Source organism: Mastigoproctus giganteus, chromosome 5, assembly GCF_048544385.1.
Source record: "Mastigoproctus giganteus isolate SK-2022 chromosome 5, ASM4854438v1, whole genome shotgun sequence".
NCBI classification, from domain to species: Eukaryota; Metazoa; Arthropoda; class Arachnida; order Uropygi; family Thelyphonidae; genus Mastigoproctus; species Mastigoproctus giganteus.
The window spans coordinates 220,514,392-220,537,538 of NC_143579.1; the positions used below are offsets into that span (position 1 = coordinate 220,514,392).

At 35.2% G+C, this 23,147-nt stretch overlaps 1 protein-coding gene across 17 annotated transcripts in view; it reads right to left on the minus strand.

Annotated features, from left to right (window-relative positions):
- Positions 1–23,147, minus strand: part of RhoGAPp190 (Rho GTPase-activating protein 190) — a 744,591-nt gene that overhangs the window by 383,304 nt on the left and 338,140 nt on the right. For all 17 annotated transcript variants that reach the window (XM_090374412.1, XM_090374407.1, XM_090374402.1 and 14 more), the window contains one exon: positions 9,652–9,775. In XM_090374412.1, the coding sequence (XP_090230538.1) occupies positions 9,652–9,775 (124 nt within the window). The remainder of the gene's footprint in view (positions 1–9,651; positions 9,776–23,147) is intronic.

Sequence of the window (23,147 nt, forward strand, 5' to 3'; positions counted from 1 at the left end):
AGATGAAGCCGAATGAATTTCAGTTACAAAACTGGCAAACTCGTGCAGCTATGGCTGTCCTGAGGAGAGCATTGGAAGACACTGGTGCAAATGATTGTTAATATAGACTGTTATACAATATTGAAAAATCTATAAATAGACTTTATAGTGATAATTTTTATATACGGACAACAATCAACCTATACTAAGCAAACAAGCCAAACTCGACACCAACAGAAAACCGGCAGAAACGCAACAACAAACACAGGAAGACAATCTCCACATATTAATATCTGAAGTGGAACATGCCATCCGAATAACAAAGCCAGGCAAGGCCTGTGGACCTGATCAGATTCATGTGGAACTGCTGAAACAACTAGACTACAGCAACATCCAACAACTAACGAAATGGTTCAATCAAATCTACAACAACAACAACGACATTCCATCCGAATGGCTCCAATCCATCTTTGTGGCCCTACCAAAAAAGGCTACCAGCCGGAAATGCGAAGACTTCAGGCTGATCATTCTAATGAGCCAGGTGCTAAAAGTCTTCCTCAAGGTGATTCAGCAAAGGATAAGATGTAAGTGCGAAAGTGCACTAGGAAACACACAGTTCGGATTCTGCAGGGGACTAGGCACCAGAGAAGCAATTTTCTGTTTACAAATATTGCTACAAAGGTGCTATGAACATCAAAAAGACGTGTATATATGTTTTATTGACTACGAGAAAGCCTTCGATTCAGTAGACCACGACCGCCTAATTGACCGACTGAGAAAACTTGGGCTTGAAAACAATGGTATCAACTTTATTACAACTCTCTACTGGAATCAAACAGCCCGGCTTCGCTATGACAACGACCTGACAGACCCAATTCCAATAAAAAAAGGCGTCCGGCAAGGCTGTCCATTATCTCCCATTCTTTTTAACATCTATTCGGAAATGATCTTCGACCAAACACTGGCTGACAAGAACATCGGCATAAAAGTTAAAGGACACTACATCAATAACTTAAGATATGCCGATGACACAGCACTAATAGCGGATTCAGAACAAGATTTACAGACCATCTTGAACGAAGTGGACATAGAAAGCCAAGCATGGGGCTACGAATCAATAAAAAGAAAACAATGGTGATGAAGGTCAGCAGGACTGCAAGCAAAATCACGATCAAACTAAACAACGAAAAATTAGAGCAAATACACCGCTTCAAGTATCTCGGAGTACTCATTGATGACCAGCTGAACCATGAGGCCGAAATCAAAAGCAGAATTGAACAAGCCAGGCAGGCATTCACAAAATGGAGAACCCTCCTCACCGACAGAAACTTGAACATCATGCTCAAATTACGCACATTGAAATGCTACATCTGGCCAATACTGCTCTACGGTGTAGAAACCTGGACTCTAACATCAGCCACTACAAAAAAGCTCCAGGCCTTCGAAATGTGGCTCTACCGAAGAATGCTGAAAATTCCGTGGACAGCCAAAATAACCAACGCACAGGTCCTGCAGGACATGCACACGGAACGGGACCTGCTCAAAACCATCATCAGCAGGAAATGCAAATACCTAGGTCACATCGCTAGGAACCAACAAAAATATCACCTACTACCACTCATCCTGGAGGGAAAGATCGAAGGCAAGAAACGCCCAGGCAGACCGAAAATGGCATGGCTAGATAACATCAACACCTGGCTTCACATGACAACAGCACAAATTCTACACGCAGCGCTAGACAGAGAACAATATCAAAATGAAGTCGCAAACGCCATTCGGCAGCATTAAAGAAGAAGTGATAATTTAAAGCAATCTAAAATAAGTGACTTTTTAAATTATAATCATATTAGAAAGTGTTATGTTTAATTAATATGTATATTAATTAAGCTATGTACATAAGTATGAGTGGGTATCAAAAAGTTTGTACCTTGACCTAGATAAAACATCAAGTAGGAAGATGCCGATTTTAATATAAGCTGTCTACATATTCAATAACTGACATGTGAAATTCCAGCAGGTGATCATACACCAGAGGTGGAGCACAGAATCTGAGGAAGGATGCTATCATTGACAGAGTGGAGTATCGAGCAGTGATCAAATTCCTGATAATGTCAGGGCAAGAAAGCTCAGGAAACTGACAAAGAAATGAAAGCTGTGTGTGGGCAGAATTGTCCATCCTATGATACTGTAAAAAAGTTTCAGTGCGGTTGTGCAAGTGTCTTTCACGAGTCAAGAGAAAGAAAGCCATTAACATCCACAGACAGTGATACTTTTGCAGAGGTTCAGCAGCTGGTGCTGAGTGACAGATGTGTAACAATTTATTTCATCACAAATGCAGTGCGAGTTAGTTATCGATCTGCCCACAACATTTTATGTGACCATCTACATGTCTAAGGTCTCCACATGATGGGTTCCAAGGTTGCTGATGCCTTTACAGGAGCAATGTCAAGTGCAATGTTCTCGCCAACTGTTGTATTTGTGTAATGCTTCGAACTACTGCAGCACCCACCCTATTCTCATGACCTAGCATGTCAGACTTCTTGTTTCAAGAAATGAAGAAACCACTGCATGGATGATGTTTTGATTTGTTTCTGAAAGTCATCAATGAAGTGGAATCACTTCATTGATGACTTCCAGAGGCATTAAACAACTGATTCATAGATGGGAAAAATGTATTACTATACATGGAGAATACATAGAAAAGGATTAAAGTTCCCATGCAGTTGCACCTTTCTAGGGCTATTATTTCTAGGTAAAGGTACGAACTTTTTGATACTCCCTCGTATAAATTTATTTTTATTTTGCTAACCTCTGGATAATATTCTTCTGATTTTCCATTTATCATTTAATTGGTAATAAACCTTTGGTAATAAAGTGTAATTTTGTGCTTTATATCTTTATTTTTATAGCCTCTGGATAATATTTGTCGATTTTCGCTTATTAGAATCACCGTTTATTAGAATCAAAATTCAATTTGCAAACGATCACTATAACTGGCGCTTACTGTATATATAAAATACACCATGATTCCATTTTAATTATGTTAACATGTGGGCCACATCAAATGCCTGAAATTTTCACAAACCACAGGACTCTCTTATCTTAATTAGACAGTGACACATAAAAAAGTGAAACTCTGTCAAACTTCAAATATTCACATTTTTTTTTTTTTTTTTAAACCAAATTTTCATGTCCTATGAAAACTGCATTTGTTTGATTCAGGGAGAGATAAATGGTGCACATGCATAAGTCATAATACCTGACAATTTTAATTAGTTTCATGAAAATTGAAGACATCAGGTTTTGAATCTTTGTGAACAGAAATGGAATTACTCATTACACCTGTGCATTTTTTAAATTATGGAAGCTATTAGCCTTTTCCTGTTTGTGAGTATCTACCACACATTTATCCAAGCATACATCATCAAACATAATTTTGATTACTTTAATATCTTTAATTTGTTACACTTACTTATGGTAGTCAAAATACTGCTGGCTGCCAAACATACAAGGCAAAATGATGCTCAAATTACTGAATTAAAACATACAAATGCATATGGCCACAACTGAAACACTCAAATCATTTAATCAGTAATGCAGAGTCCCCTTCCAGTTCCTAATTTAGGGAAATTATTTGAATTTCAGAGATAATCGTACAAAACAAAGGGCACAATTGTAAGCGAAGTTCAATGACTGTTACTGAATAACAACTCAAAACAAACTTTTTCTAATACTTTTCTTTTTTAATATACTATAAAACTAATATATTTAACTATATATTTAAACAATTAAAATATTCTCTAATTAATTGATTTTTTTTCCCTTTTAGCTTCTGAAGCCACATCCCACTCCAATACAGTTAATAACAAAGGTACTGAATACAAAAAATAATTCTGATATCATATGCTTGGATTTCAGGAAAGCTTTTGATACTAATTCACATCAAATACCGCTCTTCAAACTGGAGCAGTGTGGCATTAAGGGCAAGTTAGTCCTCTTGATAAACGGATGATTGAGTGGGAGAAGACAGAGGGTTCTATGCTGGGCTCATTGTTGTTTTCTATATTTATTAATGATATTTTATTATTTTTATTATTATTATTATAATTAGCTGTATGGTGCAAGGAAGCCTGAGGCTTTTGTTGCACCAGCCAAAAAAAAAAAATTCTGAGTTACCCTGTGTGTGTGTGTGTGTGTGTGTGTGTGTGTGTGTGTGTGTGTGTGTGTGTGTGTGTGTGTGTGTGTGTGTGTGTGAGAGAGAGAGAGAGAGAGAGAGAGAGAGAGAGAGAGAGAGAGAGAGAGAGAGAGAGAGAGAGAAAACAAGAATTAGAAGTAAAAGGGATTCACCAAGAAAGAGAAGAATGATGATATCCAGCTAAGGACCCTGGGTGTGCCAAGCCCATACTCACCAGATGTGAGCCCTCGGGGTATTGATGAAGGTACATTGGGCTTAATGTCTAACTTTGAAGATGATACAAAGGTTTGCATGGTGGTAAATGACAGGAATGAGGGTAAGATACTACAACAAGATCTATAAAAAGAAATGGCAGTTGAAGTTTAACATTGGCAAATGCAAGGTACTGCATATGGATAACAGTAATCCCAGTTCAACATACCAACTGTGTCATACTACACTTAGGGCAGTGGAAAATCAAAAGGCATGGGGACAACTGTAAAGTCAGATATGAAGTTCAGAGGCTGCTAGAACAACTCATGAGATTTTGTCAATGATATACAGGAACTTTGCTAGCAGGGATAAGGAGGTGATTGTCCCATTGTACAATACAATGGTTAGGTCACATTTGGAGTACTGCATACATGTTTGGAGGCCTCAATTTAAGGAAGACCTGCTGGAATGGATACAGAGAAAAGTGCTGAGATTGGTGAAGGAAAAGAAAGGGTGGACTTGACAAGAAAGGCTTCCAATGTGCAAATTACAGCATCTAGAGGGTAGGCACCTGCAAGTTGATCTGAGTGAGGCGTTTAAAGCTTTGAATGGATTGAGCAAGCAAGCTGATGGCATTCTTCCTCCTGTTCAGATTACACACAAGGTATGGCATAAATTCAAACTGAGGAATAAAATTCAAATTAAGGATGGTTTTTCATCGGTCAGCAGGGTGGTTGGCTGTTGTAACGAACCCCTATCCATTGTTGTCAAGAGGGTAATTTGAATAAATTCAAGGAAGAAATAGACAAATTATTGAAGGGGATCAAAGGTGATGTGAGAAGGCAGTTTTTTTTTTTTTTTGTGATGCTTTATAAGCTTGTTTTTAGTATCATGCCATTATGACTAATAATAATATTTCATGTACATTTAGTTAAAAGCATTCTTCAGATATATACAAGTCAAGTGAATCAGGGAAGAACAAAAAAATCCATTACAATCTGCTGTCATATACTGTCTTATAACAGTGTTCCATGAGGAGACTGGGGTCAACCTGCAGATTACAGGTGACCCCCTGCTTAACGCTGATAATTTGTTCCGGAAAAACAGAGTGCTAAGTGAATCCGCGCTAAGCGAGCGCCGCATTCCCAAAGGGTAACATATGTATTTGTGAATTATGGTGGGTGTCATAGGATTTCCTAATCAATAATAAACAGTAGTGAAAAGATGCACAAATGTCGGTCAAAATTTTTAATATTCAAATATTTGTACATTATAAAATATTCTGCATTACATATGTATATAATTATGTGATAACTACTTATGTATCAAAATTAAACTTAAAATTTCAATTAAAATCATGAATTTAATTGATCTAATTTAATTGATGAATTTAATCATGAAAAATGTGTCGATTTTGGGTCAAACTTTGGCCCTCTTCCAAATAAACTAAAAGGGGGTATTAATTTTAAATCCTCCGCAGCGTTAACACCCAACAATAAAGTCAACTGATCCTATGCCGCTTTGAAACCTGGCATGTTTTTTTTCTTCTTTCAATATGAAACTTCTTTTAGGCATTCATTTCCACAAAAGTCCTGTTTCATCTATGTTAAAAACTTGTTGAGAAGTATAACACATAATACCCCTCTTCAATAATTTTAACAAGTTCTTTTTTGAAAGTTTCGACTCCTTGATCTGCACTTGCGGCTTCTCCCTGGATCTTAAATCTATTCAACCAGCCCTTACTAGTTTTAAATGGTTCCATATTTTTTTTAGGTGAGTTTTCTTCAGATCATCATATTGGCTAATCTCTCTCTCTCTCTCTCTTTTAAATAATATTTTACTTAACTGAATTCTGCATTGGATATTATCTTCAAATCTTCAATAAAATTAGTTAGCCTTTCCATTTCAACCCTAATTGCTTGCAGTGGAACAGCTATCTTTCCCGCTGCTAAAATCAATTCTTTATTATTTTTATAATTGTTCTTACAGTTAAACTTGTCAGTCCTAAATTATGGCACACATCCACTTGTCGTTGACAGGAATCGATTCGCTTCAAAATGTCTAATTTAATTTTCGAATTCAGTCTTTTTCTTACATTTATAGTCTTTGTACTGCACCCAGACATTGTTGCTTTTTCATTCTTATCGGCCATTATTAACTCTTCGAAAATGTAACTGAATGCAGTTGCATTTTCGAAGAGTTAATAATGGCCGATAAAGTTGCATTAATTGCAATACAATGTTCAAGTAAACTGTCCAATATGCACTGAGTGATGAGTAGACTTCGGATAAATGCATATAACGCAAATCAAGTATATTACAAGCAATATACTTGATCATTTTTTAAAATGCTGATCTCGGAACTATGTAACAAGTCACTGTACTACAATTAAATTAGCATGGGAAAAATTTCACTGAGCGTGGGAAAAATTTCTCAAGTCGGCATGGGAAACGTTTTAATGCTGTTTTGCTATTCATTTTCAAGCTATCGACTCCATCAAATGAAATGATTTCATTAAATATGCCAAAAATGCAATCTGTAAAAGAGCATTATAGTCAGATAAGGGTTATAATATAAGAACAGCATTAAAGTGAATCAGCGTAAAGCGAACCACACTCTGGTTTCAAAATCATTCACTACTTTCTCAATTTCAGAAACATATTTTCACTATTAAATTCAAAAACAGGATTTTTCAAATGATCTTGCATATTTGCAAAATGATTATTTTTTTATTATTTTTTTTCTTTGAGATTCCCAGGCATTGCCAAAAATTGATATTTATATGCAGAAATACTTGTAATCATGCCACCCACATTTTTATTTTTTCCTTGTAATTCCAAATTCAGATCACTTAATTTACTGGTAAAATCTGCCAAAAAAAGCCAGATCATACAACCACTCTATCTTGTAGCTGCTGATAATCATCTTCGATCAACAAATTTTTTAATTTCATTCAGCAAATTTCGGAATCTCTGTAGAAACTTACTCCGATGACTCAGCCACCTCACATCTGTGTGTAATATCAGATCTGGTTCATTTTCATCGAGTTACGTTTTGAAAAGTCTCCTTTGAAGAGATTGTCCTCTGATGGAATTCACGATTTTGAAAACTATGACCATAACATTTTTAGTATTTAATCTTTTGCTAGCTAATACTTGGTGGATGATACCACGGTAATTCAAAAAATCTGGGAATTCATCATCCTTTTGGCACAATGCGATGAATCCATTAAGTTGCCCCGTCGTTGCTTTAGCTCCATCTGTTGTTATTGATACGAGCTTAAATAGTGGTAATTTGATTTTTTTAATAAAATTTTTGAATGCATTAAATATATCAAGACCACTTTTAATTTCATTTTTGAAGATCACTTTTAATTTCATTTTTGTTCTTAAAATTTTCAAAACGAGAATCTTTTATTTCTAAAAATGTGCCTTTGATGAACTGACCATCAGAAGTGTGTTGAAGTTCTGCGATCGACTGAAATTAAAGCTGCGATCAACTTGCTGGCCACCCCTGATCTAGTTGGTTTAAAAATTTTGTCCCCCACACGGGGTTTCCTTACTATTTGCTCCAATCAATTAGAGGCAAATTAAAATCACCCATAATAAGACATTGACGCTTACTTGCCCATTCCATTTCTATTTGCATGATAAGAGCATCATAATCTTCACAATCACCTGGCCTGTAGATTACTCCCACTCTCATTATACCTTTGCTTCCAGCTATCTCATACCATACAGATTCTACACTAGCATGTGAAACGTATGAATCTGGCAAAGCTTTCATCAAACCCAGGCTGTTTTGAGAAGAAGCATGACCCCACCAACTTTTCTATCTTCCTTATCCTTCCTAAATACATTATACATACCATACTGAACTCATCATCCCCTATCTCCGGGTGGCACCACGTTTCCGTAAGCCCTGTTATGTCAGCATTACTTGTCCTAACCAGCAGTTCGAATTTACTCATTTTATTGACGACACTTCTGGCATTACTGTATAAACAATTAAGACAGTGTTCTTGTATAGTTAACTACTCCGATGGCGCCTCCGTAGACAGGTGGGAAGGAGCAGCAGCAGTGCGTAGCACACGCTTCTTGATTAGACCGGGGTTCGAGCCCGTCACCACCAAATACGGAGGATCCAGAAAGGTCAGGGAATGACCACCGCATATCCCGGAGCAATATGGCCTTAGTTGCTAATGCTCCTAAAAACCAAAATAATAATAATAATAATATAACTACTCCGACACACCCCTTAAAGTTATTTAAGCTCGCTTCCCTGGCATTAGCTACCAGCTCATCTGGAAAGTCTCTGCCCTCAAAACATCTTAATACTATGTTCTGTTGCAGTAACAAACAAGAACTCTTGATTTATGTGCAAGAATTACTTTGACCAGTATTATGAGATCAACGCTTATCTATATTACCCTTGAAACCCCCCCCCCCCCAAAACTAGCAATTTCCCTGAACCTTTAAAGAATCCTCATACTGGCTAAAACTCTTGCACCACCTTTGTTTAAATGTATCCTGTCTTTACAAAACAGATTCCTTCTACTTACGAGTGCAGGCCGAGCTGATAGAAATGTCTTCCCAAAAGCTTTGCTCAAGTCTTGAGTTAATCCACAAGGCTTTCAGCATATAATCCTTCCTATCATGTCTGAGCAGAATTTCCATACACAGACATTGTGACCTAACTCACGGAATTTCTTCAGCATGGTCCTATATTCAGATTTTATAACCACAGAAAACCTTGCATATATGTGTTCTGAAATTTTATTTTGTATTTCTTTGGAATCGTACTAAAAAATGTTATCTGTTTATGTACTTGCACTACACAAGTATATAAAGAGAGAACATCGCGTTTCTATTTTTCAGCACACTAACAACCAATTTGTTTAAATAAATAAGCAGAAATTCATAAAATAAAAAAATAAATAATGAGAAAAACTAAGTTTTTGTAAAAAGATGGAGAAACCCTTTGTCACCAACTATATTACTGTGGTGAGACAGCAAGGGTCAAAAAGATGGTAAAATTGGATTTTCTGAAAATTATGTATTGTTTTTAATTCTAATTCCAACCAAGTTCTCAACACGTAGATTTGTATATACAAATATATATGTATATATATATATATATATACAAATATGATTTTTTAGAACTTATATCATGCTGTATATTGCTTAGTCTGCAATTTAAAGTGCGTTAGGTGGAGCTCACTCATATATTTAACTCAGCATTAATACTATATGCTACTACTTTACACTATAAATAAACATACTTACCATGAGGTAAAAAATCTGATGTTCTAAATGAGTTTTGTGGCAAGCCAACATCTCCATCGATAATTCTAAAGTCAAGTGTGTACTGTATTTTGTCAACTTCAAATGTATCATCTATACACTGTGCCTATAATCATTTCATAATATTTTAATTCCAACACTGCTTATGAATATTGGCATTTTAAAACTTGAAATACATTTTATGCATTTTATATACACAAATAAATAAGAAAAAAATTTGTAGTCTTTATAATATACCTAATATAAACAAAACTGGAAATGTTTTGAAAAAATTACTCAGTATTTAGAAAAGCATACAATGTTTTCAATGTATAACACATCACACACAGGATGTCGCATCGAATCATGCATCAAATCATAAGGGCTCACTATCGGGCAAATGAAAATAATATGCAATAATGTGCAGACAATTCACAGTGCATTGGCACTGTGAATTGTCTGCACATAGTATATATAAAAAAAAAAAAATGGAATAATTCAGAGTAGAAAATTCCACACAACAGAGAAATGCAATTTGGAGAAAATTTTTCTAACTTCAAATATCCAAGACCTGCTCGTGCCAGGTCTGGTGTCATCATAAGAAAATAACTTTCCTATTTGACAACAGAACAGTCATTTCTTGTGATGAAAAATACTATTAGAACACAGATATTTCACAAAACAAGCAAATTACTCAAAAATGCAATTTAACATTTTTGCCTTGGCAAAAATGATGGCTTTCATGAACTTCATCACATTAACAAATATTGCTTTCTGTCACTCTTAACTTTTGAGTAACTAACTTGTTTTCTGATGTATTACTTTCATTACAATAATACTGATAATTTTAATACCAGAAACAACTTTACTATTGACACTAGGATTGTTGTTGTGGCAATTTTTAAAGTTACAAAATTTTCTTGAAAAACTACAGAAACTGCCGTAACTGTATTCAGTTAAGGCAATTTCTTTATGCATCAGGAAATGAAATTACTTGAACAGAAGTTATCATATCCACAATGTTCACCATTTTCTGTAAGGAATAAGAAAAAATATTCAAATGCAGAGAAATAACTCAGAAGCCCAAGTACAAATTAACATGCCTAGATTACATCAGAAGTTACCAACCCATTCACCCTGACCAAGTATACTTTGTTACAAAACAAGTATAATCAATATCCAATTATACTCATTTTGACAGTTGTACATTTCATGACAAGGATAGGTAACACCTGTTTCTAAATGCTGAGCCAAAACTAACTATACTTTTTTGAAGAATAATACTCTCAAAAACAAAAAATGAATGCATTTAATTTAATTTGTAAACAAGTTGTGGGTGTGGTGGGGGGAACGAATGTTAAATTTCAAAATGGCATGGACTGCTGAAGATGCTTGTTTGTTTGTTTTGGTTTTTAGGAGTATTAGCAACTAAGGCCATATTGCTCCGGGAATATGCGGTAGCCATTCCCTGACCTTCCCGCATCCTCCATATTTGGTGGTGACAGGCTTGAACCCCGGTCTAATCAAGAAGCACGTGCTATGCACTGCTGCTCCTTCCCAGCTGGCTACGGAGGCGCCGCTGAAGATACATTACAATTATATTTTGGCTATGGTTCTGATGGTAGTAGTAGTAGAACGATTCAGAACTAGAGAAGCAGAAGTAGACTTGGTTAGTTCTTCATCAAAAGAGGTTCTGGACATTTAGAATGTGCAATTACTTAAATCATAGAGATGTATTAAAGGCTGAGGGAAATTGCTAATTGTGTGGGGGGAGGGGAGAATAGTTATTATTATTATTATTTATGCAGTGCATTGGCACTGTGAATTGTCTGCACATAGTTAAAAAAAAAAAAAAAAAACATGGAATAATACAGAGTAGAAAATTCTACACTCTCCACCTGAGTATGGCTAACCCAGCCCCAACTAGAGGACTTTAAGATTAAGAATCCAGACATCTCCCCAAGAGTTATAGGGGGCCAAACTGCTATATGATCATAGAGGTCAATGGAATCGGTATAACTTGTCTGGTGATAATGTCAAGAAAAATGACAACAAAAAAAAAAAAAAAATCCCTTCAGGCAACTCAAATGGACAAGGAACGGTAGAATATTCATCAATAAAATGAATGAATTTGAGCTGCTGGTTACATCTAAAGTTGATAGTAAAGTGCAAACTGACATATGGTATCATCCTGAGATTGGCAACAACATATTTCATTATAATCATAATAATGTATTCAAGAGAGATTGAGAGGGGAGTAAGGATGGGTAGTTATAATTCTTACTAAAAGGAGTAGATTAAAATCAGTTATTTGTTACCAGAATCTGATCAAGCTCAAGTAGAAAAAATCAGTATGGTATGAGTTTATCTGAAGATAATGTAAAGTTGATAGTCGGAGTGTGCTACAGACCTAATTATCGTAAACAATATGATAAAAAAATAATAATAATTAACCACTATTGGCAAGGGTGAATGCCTCATTAGAAATGACATTAACCTACTTCTCACTGGAATTTATAGTTATGCAATATATCTAGTGGGATCAGTTTTTTATACTACTTGGATGGCTGCTACTTATTTCAATGTGTCAGAGAAACTACAAGGCGCCCAAATATCATTAACTCAATCCTCACTTACAACTGAAGTATTATCAAATAACAGTGCAGGAACATCTAGCAGGTACTGACAAGAAAATCATAAAATGGGTAGTGTGCAATGAAGTAACAGTCAGAGACAAAGGAGTGAACTTCAATTTTAAGGGAAGTATTAAAAGAGCCATAAACATTTTGTTCCTGTAGAAAAGTACTAGAGAAGGAGGACACCACAGTGGATAACAAAAGTTTTCATATATTATGCAGCTAAAGAAGGAAGCATAGTACAGCTACAAATCGAGTAATAAAAGTAAAAGGTAAATTTAAGCGGTGGCGAAAAAAAGTACTAACAATGGAGAATAGTTCTTGTAAGTGAATGCAAAAAATGAAGACAATAAATTAAAATCAACCAAGTTCCCCCAAGCCCCAATGGTGAAATCAGACAATCCAGCTGGAGAGTTACAGATGAGTTGAACATGTATTTTGTGGCCATTTTTACAATTAAAAGTACATAATGACCAGGGAGAAAGAGGGAAAAAAGTCACACTGTTGTAAGATTATACACATATTATCTCTGAAAATAAAAACCATTGAGGCTGAAAGAGGATTACACTCTTAGCATACATCCAGTTATATTAAAGTATAAGGCAAAGAGGAATTACCATTAGGAATACTACAGAGATAATCACTAGTTATTTTAGAGGTAAATGTTTCATCCATTCATAAGGGAGGGGGCTAAGGTTAAGATATTTAGCTACATACCGTTAATTTGATTTCAGTGATAAGAAAGACAACAGAAATAGTGATTAGGAATACAATATAGAGAAAAACACTTAATAATAAAATTCTAAAGGGATCAACAGCACTGGTTGTACAGATAAATAGAGTGGGCTAGTAAATCAGAATTTCTTATAAAGGGGGATTTTAACTTTCCAGATATTGACTGGAACTTGGTCACTCGCACACTAGTAAGACTTTTGTGGATTTAATGGATGATTGTTTTCTGCAGCAGCATGTTCAAGAGGCAACCAGAGAGGGCAATACTCTCGATTTGGTTATCAGCAGTGATCAATCGTGTATTAAGAATTTGCAGATAAAGGAACCACTAGGCGGCAGTGATCACAGTGTACTGACATGGGATTTACTTAAATATATACAGTAAACCCCCGCTATTCGCAGGGGTTACGTTCCTGAGAAATGCCACGAATACCGAAAACGCGAATACTGAGTTATGGCTCCCATAGTAATAAAGGGGTTCCGTTCCAAAGTATGAAATACAAATGTATATAAGAAAAACTAGTCTAAAATTTTGTCTATTTATGTATTATATGTACCTTCATAATATAACTATATACATAGACAGTACATAGTGAAATGCAAGCATATGGCATCGAAATGAAAATAAGAAACAATTTAATATTAAATGTAATATTTATTAGAAATTTCAAACAAATCTTTCAAACCAGTGCCTTTGCTATAACTAAAAAACTTATCCCGCCAGTTCTATCACCAGTTTCGCTAAAGTGTTGATAAAGGAGTTTTGCCTTTTCACGAATGATGAGTGAACTTAACGGAATTTTATTTTAAGTTCGGTCTTCTATCCACAGATTTAAAGCCTTTTCCATTTTTTCTAATTTAACTTCACGAGTTACAGAGCAGATTTTTGAAGCAATTAGCGTGTTTTCACAGACACTGCGGCAGATTTTTTCTTCCGATTTTTTGATTGATCGTACCGTTGACTCTGATTTTATAATGTTTTGCCACTAAGAAGACACTTTCACCATTAGAAAAATTTTGTCCAATAACTCAATTTTATTTGCTAATATCATCACCTTTGATCTTTTCACATTTCCCTTGTTATTCGTAGCCATATTTTTGTATGGGTTAGAAAGAACTTGTCCACAATAAAGTCACTTTATTCCGTTAACACACTCCAAAAAGTCTGTTTTACACTGCAAAACGGTAGATTTATCACTTTTGTAAGCATATCAATATATAAATTGATAAATTTATTCAATTTATAAACATAAATTAAAAGCAAATGATGAAACCTTCCATGGCAAGGGCATAACACATACTGAACAAGGATTAGCGAGAAACATCCACGCGTGCGATTTTGTCACCCCCCCCCCCCCCCCACTGAGCGCTGTTTTGACCGGGAAGGATAATTTTAGCCACACCCATGGGTTTTAATGGCGGAAAATGTTCACGGTGCTTTAAAATTCACATTTTTTAGGTTTCATTTTATATTAAATCAGCGACCGCAAATACACGAAACCGCAAATACACATACCACGAATAGTGGGGGTTTACTGTAATTACAATCAGGAGTAAAGGAACGGATTTTTGCTTCCATAAAGGTGACTACAGTGGTCTCAGACAGTTTTTAAATTCTGTACAGTCGGATCAACTGATGATATCACCAACAGCAAGTTCTAAGTGGGAAGCATTCAAGGAATTAATTGTGGAAGCTACTAAAATTTTCATACCTATTAAGAAATATTGTTCAAGGTTTAGGCCTAAATGGTTGTCAAATGAACTAATGAGACTCGTGGCAGAGAAGAAAAATGCATGGGATGCATATAAATTATCAGGCCACACCGAAGCCTATGGTAGATATAAGCTAGTCTGTAATCAAGTCACAAAGGAGGTTAGGCAGGCGAAGGCAGATTACGAGAAATCTTTGGCAAAGGATGCTAAGAAAAACAGCAAGGATTTCTTAACTTATATAAACTCTAAAAGGAAGGGGATGAATCTGATTATCGATGGTTGGACTGTTGATGATCCTGCTCAGACAGCAAACAAACTGAATGAGTATTTTGCATCTCCATTCACACATGAGGAGTTATTAAGGTTTGAAAATGGCAGAAGGTTATCAAATTGTAGCAGGGTGCTTAATGATTTTATAATAACTGAGAGTAAAGTGGAGAAGAAATTGTTGAAGTTAAGCATAAGAAAGGCACCTGGAGAGGATGGGATCTACCCAGTTATATTAAAGGAGGTGGCAAAGGAAGTAAGCATACCCTTAGCCATAATTATGAAAGCATCTTGGACTCAGGGAAGGTCCCCACGGACTGGAGATGTGCAAATATATATCCCAATTCACAAAGGGGATCGAAGGGTGAAACGAGTAATTACAGACCCGTTAGTTTAACTTCTGTTCTGGGTAAAATAATGGAGTCACTGGTTAAAGATGCATTGCAGGATCATCTAGACAAGACTGCAGTAATAATTCAGACACAGCATGGGTTTATTAAGGGAAAATCTTGTCTGACAAATTTGATTGGATATTATGTGGTTACAAAGGAATTGGATGCAAAAAAATACTTTTGATATCATATACTTGGATTTCAGGAAAGTTTTTGACACTGTTGCACGTGGAAGACTACTGTACAAATTGGAGCAGATTGATATTAGGGGTAAGTTGCTACAATGGATAAAAGGATGGTTGAGTTGGAGAAGACAGAGGGTGGTAATCAATGGGTGCTGCTCTTTGTGGACTAACATTATTAGTGGAGTCCCACAGGGTGCGGTGTTGGGTCCACTGTTGTTTTGTATATTTATTAATGATATTGATGAAAGTATATCAGGCTTAGTGTCAAAGTTTGCAGATGATACAAAGGTTGGCAGGGTTGTTAGTGACAGTAATGACAGTGTGCTACTGCAACAGGATCTAGAAAATTTGGGCAGTTGGGCTGAGAAGTGGCAACTGAAGTTTAACATTGACAAATGCAAAGTACTGTATATGGGTAGAAGTAACCCCAGAGAAATGTACCTACTGTGTGGTACTACACTTAAGGTGGTAGAAAATGAAAAAGACCTGGGAGTAATTGTGCAGTCAGATATGAAGTTTTCTGAGCAATGCAGACAGGCTGCCAGGGCAGGTCATGGGGTTTTGTCAATGATATATAGAAATTTTGTTAGCAGGGAAAAGGAGGTGATTGTCCCTCTGTATAAGTCAATGGTCAGGTCATGCCTAGAGTACGGTGCACAGGTCTGGAGGTCTCATTTTAGGAAGGATGTAGATTTGCTTGAGCATGTACAGAGAAGAGCAACAAGATTGGTGAGGGGAATGAAGGGATCCTCTTACCAAGACAGGCTTAAGTTCTGAAAATTGCAGCGGCTGGAGACTGTAAGGTATACACCTCAATCAGATCACCTGTGAGGTGATTGTTTGTTATTTGGTTTTTAGGAGCATTAGCAACTAAGGCCATATTGCTCCAGGAATATGCAGTGGTCATTCCCTGACCTTTCCACATCCTCCGTATTTGGTGGTGACGGGCTTGAAACCTGTGAGGTGATCTGATTGAGGTGTATAAGGCCTTGCATGGGTTGAGCACGCTGAATTCTGATGGGATTCTTCTACTTTTTCAGATTACGAACCTAAGGGGGCATAAATCCAAATTGAGGAAAGACAGCTGTAGAATAGATGTGTGGAAATTTTCCTTTAGCCAGCTTGTGATTAATTGCTGGAACAAACTTCCATCTGCCGTTGTGGAAGTTGATAGGTTAAATAAATTTAAGTAGGAACTGGACAAACATTTAGAGGGAATTGTTTTTTAGGTAAAAAAATTTTTTTTTTTTTTTGGCTGATGCTGCATAAGCTCATACACTTGCTTTCTTGCATCATATGCCACTACTACTGGTGGTTTATGACAGGAAGTCGTAAAGTATTTAGATGCAGAAAACAATTTGGTATTGTAATATCTAGATTTTAAAAAGCTCTTGATTTGAACAGTTTTTAGTTTTCACTTTATGGGAAACTTTAAAAAGTGGAGTACGCTGGGACTAATGGGAAGATCCTTAAATGGATCAGGGACTAGGTGGGTGAGGAGGGGGAAAGAATGGTAATAAAATATTCTTCAGAGTGAACTAGTGTTACTGCCTCTTTTGCTTCCAATCTTCCCTCAATGATATGGTTACAGTAAAGTTATCACTTTTTCAAACTCCGACTCAGAAATGATTGGTCAGGCAAGTGACCCAGAATCCTTGACTACTACTTGGACAAGAAGAAAATTTTATACTCCTAGTCTGTTAAAAATCAAGTTTGGACTGATAATAACTCTTTTACGATTTGAAAGCTTTAGTGCAGGGGTTCTTAACCCGGTGCTCGCGAGCACCATTGTGCTCTTTAAAAAATAAATTTTGCTTGTAACCGATCCTAAAATGGGTGCTCGAAAGCACCTTCACTTAAGCTAAAAAATTTATATATAAATCTTTGTATTTAAAAAAGGTGCTTTCTCTCAACTTTCTGCGATATTCTACAAAAATCCATGCCAATTTTCACTAGAAAATGCTTTCTTTTGATTGGAGGAAAATTATATATTTTGCAACGTTTTAATCTCAAAAACAGCCAAGGTTTGACACTTTGACGGTATTCTTATATTTTTTTTCTTATTAATTATTGTTAATTTGACATTTATTTAGTAAGAAAAATTTTTGCAAAATGCTTTGTTGAGAGTATGATCACTGTTGCTGTAGTTTCGCTACAGACCGAGGATACTACCTCATGTGATTCTCAGTTTCTGGTTTTAACAGGTTATAGCAGATTTCTGCCATGTTTCGCTCAGTTGCAATAGGCACTGCATATGTATAGTGTTGACTTTACAGGCGATGAAAGTCGCCTGTAAAGTCAACTTTACTGCAGTACTTTGATCCAAGCCCGAGGCAGGAATCGAACCCGCGACCTTTGGGTTGCCAGGTTCATACAACTGGAAAAGATGTGTATTCCTCACAGTGCACAAAATTGATCTGGGTAAACTTGTATCAATTGTTACCATTGGAAACAATTGACACCTTCCATGATAGGTAAAAACAAAGGCTTTATTGCTTATCTTAATAGAGATGAAAGGATACCTAATTTTGTGCATTATCTCTGTTTGATTCATATTGAGGCCTTGTGTTCATGAATGAAAGATCAAAAAGAAATTATAGGATGTCTTGAAGTCATTGTTAGTCATCAGTGTTATAGTAAGAAATCTTTTGATTTTGTGTGCAAATGCTTAAATGTATTTTCTTTAAACAGATTTAACTAAAGTTGCTAAACCCTTTCAAAATGGATGTTTTTAAAAAGAAACCGAAATGTACATGATGAGGAAATAAACGCTTGCATTAACACTAGCTTTGCAGTCATCTGATTTAGACCTATACGTTTCAAATGCAAAGAAACAAAAAATTAAAAAGTATGCATTTCAATCCTCTTGGGAACATGATTATTTGGTGACAGATAATAGTAGTAGAACTGATGTAATCTGCTTATTGTGTCGGGTGTGTTTGGCTGGGTATCAGAAGTCGAATTGTGAAAGATGTTACCAAGCATGCCATAGGAATTTTCATGAAGCTTTTCCCAAATTTAGATATATTAGAAAAGCTAAACTTCAAGAAGAAAAAAAAAACTTGAAAGATAGAAAAATATTTTAAATTTAGGTCAAGTTAATAGTAGTCAAGTGTTAGCAAAATTTCATTTATTTTATCAAATATAATTGCAAAGAATTCATTGCCTTATACTAGTGGTAAAATAATAAAAAATTGTGTAGTGTCATCATCAGAAGTGCTTGCTAACGTCTTACCAGAAAAGCAAACAGCTACCTTGATTACCTCTGCCAAAAATATTCCTTTGAGTAATGAAACAGTTTCAAATGATACAGTTTCAAGTCTCGTAAAATGGCAGATATTACATCTGCCATTTTACGAGTTCATAAAATGGCAGATGTAATATTAGGCAGAATCAAAAGTTGTGTATTTTTTCCACCAGCACTTGATGAGTCGACTGATGTTTCAGGCATAACACAACATGTTCTTTGTTCGTTTGATTCAACATGATGGCAGCCGTGAAGAAGATTTTTTGGCTTTTTTGCCGCTTACTGTTCATACAACTTTTTTTTTTCTTTTTTTTTTTTGGTAGTTGTTGGCGCATAGGCTTCTGTGGCCATAATGCACCTCCCAAGGTTTTTTGCAGTACTTTGATCCAAGCCCGAGGCAGGAATCGAACCCGCGACCTTTGGGTTGCCAGGTTCATACAACTGGAAAAGATGTGTATTCCTCACAGTGCACAAAATTGATCTGGGTAAACTTGTATCAATTGTTACCATTGGAAACAATTGACACCTTCCATGATAGGTAAAAACAAAGGCTTTATTGCTTATCTTAATAGAGATGAAAGGATACCTAATTTTGTGCATTATCTCTGTTTGATTCATATTGAGGCCTTGTGTTCATGAATGAAAGATCAAAAAGAAATTATAGGATGTCTTGAAGTCATTGTTAGTCATCAACCATTTTATTGCTAAATCCCTAAATAAGCAACTTCTAAAAATATTTTTAGAAGTATTTAGAAATATTTTATAAATACAGAGGTTTATTGGCTTAGTCGTTGAAAGGCACACTCTCCAGATAGATAAATTTTCTGGATAATCAAACCGAAAAATTTTCCAGATAATTTTTCTGGTAAGATTAAATAAATTTAATTAAATAAATAAATTAAATAAGATTAATTAAATAAAAAAAATTATAAACCAATCTCGGAAAAGAGAAACATCCATCCAGGCATTTTCATACAAAACAGGAAAATTAGAAAGATTTTTAAATGCTCTCAGTTTTTTCGACTTACCGATAATGAGCACGGCAATCTTGGTTCTCATCTTAAAACTTAGTAAAGGCATTTCTCTTTTAGTGGCTAGGGTTTTTTTCTCGGTAATGCTTTCCACAATAAGCCCGTCTCATCAACATTATAAACATTTTCTTTCTCATAATTTGCTATAATTTAAGCAAACTTACTTTAAGGACAACTGCCGATTCGTCTGCAGAAAGTTTCTCGTCTTGAATATTTAGTTCATGTATACCATGCCCCAGTTTAATGTTTTTCGGCCAACCTGTGCTTGCCTTAAAGTCTTCATTACCTATTAATTTTCGATTAAAATCCAATGCTTTTTCACATAACACTGGGGCAGACACTGGTTCACCTAAACTTCGCTCTGAAGAAAACAAAAAAAAAAAAAAAAAAAGTGAATGCACTCTCTAAAGCAGCATTATCAGGTTTCCACATTGTCTTTTTCCTGCTAGATCCTCCTTCACTATCCATAAACCATGTTATAGCATTGGAATTTTTCTTGATGTCGTAAATTGTTAAAGTCCCCAAATTAAACTCTTTGGAGAGATTTCCTAAATTTTCATCTTTTGTAATTCTATTAATAATTTCTGTTTTTTGTTGCAATGTTAAAACTATGCATTTTCTTTTCATTCACAATTTACCATTAAAAACTGAGAAAAATAATAAATCGCACAGTTTCAGGCCGATATTATTCTTACCGAATCTGGAGCTAAACTGTTCTGAAATTCACTCATGGTCTCCAAGAAAACCAAGTAGCCTCTGTGAGATTTTTCTACAGCACATTTCTGAAGGTTACATAGATAGAAGTCACAACCATAAAACAATAAAAACAATTTGCAGTTTTCAGTTTATTGGGCTTTCATTTGTACAATATGTTATAAAACAGGTAGTAAACTCGATTTTTCACTTATTATAATCAAAATTCAATTTGAAAATGTGATCACTATAATCAGAGCTTACTATACTATCATTAATAAAAAAAAAAACAGAAAAGATCAGCCTTTCGAATTATTCCGGCTAACTGGCATTCTACTGTAAAAGAAAAATCTTTTTTATTAAATTTTTACTGAAGATTTCAAGATTACACTTTCATTCATGGTTGACATCTTCAGCCATTTAAATGAGTTACATTTGAGGCAACACGGAAAAGATAAATTTGTGATAATTTTATACAAGGAGATTATTGCATTTGAGAAAAAAACTTCAAGTAATTTAGAATCAAGTTTTAAAAGGAAATCTGCTTCATTTTCCTACTCTTAAAAAAGGTCTGGAGGTAACTGCTGGGGAGTGCCCATTGTTTGTAATGAATGTAATCAAAGACCTTAGTGACCAATTCAAAGAAAGATTTAAATACTTGAAAGAGCACCTCCTAAAATTCAAATTAATGATAAATTACAGAAATTTTGAAATCAGTAACTTGGAAAAAATTTTCAATCAAAATGACATAGCAGCTGCCTAATTAGAACTTGTTGATACACAGCTGTCTTTAGCTCTGAAGTGTCTTTTCCAACACAAAACTATTTTAAAATTCTGGGATTTTTCTGACTGCAAAAAAATTTCCTTTATTATGAAGGGAAGCATTCAAAATATTTTCTATGCCTGTATCAACATACACGTGTGAAAGTGCTTTTTCATTAATGAACAATATAAATAAAAAAAAAAAAAAAAAAAAAGACAAGATTATTAACATCACGTTTGGAATAAATGTGATGTCATTTTATCTCTTCATAATGGAGAAATTAATTTCAAAGGTTTGGCATCATCTCTCCAAAGTCAAGGTTTACACTGATAAGGTAATAAATAACAAAAATTTAAATTGAGAAATATAAGCCCAAAAATTTAAATTGAGAAATGTAATTCTTGTGAGTGTAATACGGCTAAAAAATTAATTTAAAAAAATGCATTTTTAATCTTTAAGCAAAAATATTTATATTTTAATATATGGTGCCCACACGTATTGTAAGCTGCAAACTCTTGCTCACTTAAAACAAAAGGTTAAGAAGCCCTGCTTTAGTGTAGGCAGAAAATGAAGGTGAAATTTTAGGTAAAAGCCAACTGCAATATGCTGCATTCTATGTTGAACAGCTTTAAGACATTTACTGGAAACCCAAGGGTTACATAAGAGACAAGATTTTAGGGTGAAATGTAGAATAAAGAAGAAAGATAATCACCTCCTTGTCCTTGCTGGCAAAATTTCTGAACATCATTGATGAAACTTCATGAGTTTCCTGGTGTCTGTGATCAGGCAACTTCATGTTGAACTGTACAATTATCCATAGACCTCTTTCATTCTTTAGTGTGGCACCAAACAATTGGTTATTTTAAATACAGTACTTTGCATTTATCATTCAAACCTTAACTCCCACTTCTCAGCCCACCTGCCTAGATCTCAGATTATTTCCTAGGATTTTCTGAAAGCCCCTAGAATTTTTATAGACCTTATTACAATAGAATATTCTGGTTTCTGTTATCAACCACCATGCTATGCTTTGATGAATACTATTAATAAGCATTGAAAATAGTAAAATGCCCAGAACAGAACCTCAGTGACTCCACTAATGACATTAGTCCAAGAAGAGCAGCCATTAACAAACACTCTCTGTCTTATCTCTTTGCCCAAACTTGCCACACTGCTTCAATCTGTATAGCAGTCTTTCATGTGGAATAGAATCGAAAAACTTTATTGAAATGTAAGTGTACAACATCAAAATTATAATTTTTTTTATATCCAGTTCCTTTGTTACTACATCACAGTGGTCAATCAGTTTAGTCAGACAGATGTGACTATTCTGATTAATCATTAAATATCCATTATTTTCCCAGGAACAGAATTCAAGCCTACAGGGCTGTAATTACTTGCGTTGCCCTTTAGTATTAGTAGTGATAAATGTTTCAAGGAAATATGGCAGAAGGGAGATAGAAGAGAGGGGAAAAAAAAAAAACTTCCAACATCCCCCCCCCCAATAATTTGTTATTCTTAAATTTATTCAAACTACACCTAAACACCAAATTCAACTCCAGTAATTAACTACCTGCTGGATGTAAGCAAATTTTATACATCTATCCTAAAAACAAACATTCCTCTTTAGTTTAAATTTATGCATCTTTGTGTGAGTGTGTGTGTGTGTAAGAATAAGGATGCTATCAGCATTAAGTTTACCACTCCATGTATAGGCAAAATGTCTCAATCAGATCTCCTCACCTGGACTGCAGATAATATAATTTGCAGAACTGAAGTCTTTTTTGGGAATAGTACACATCTTAATACTTATATTTAGTACTTATACAATGAGATAATC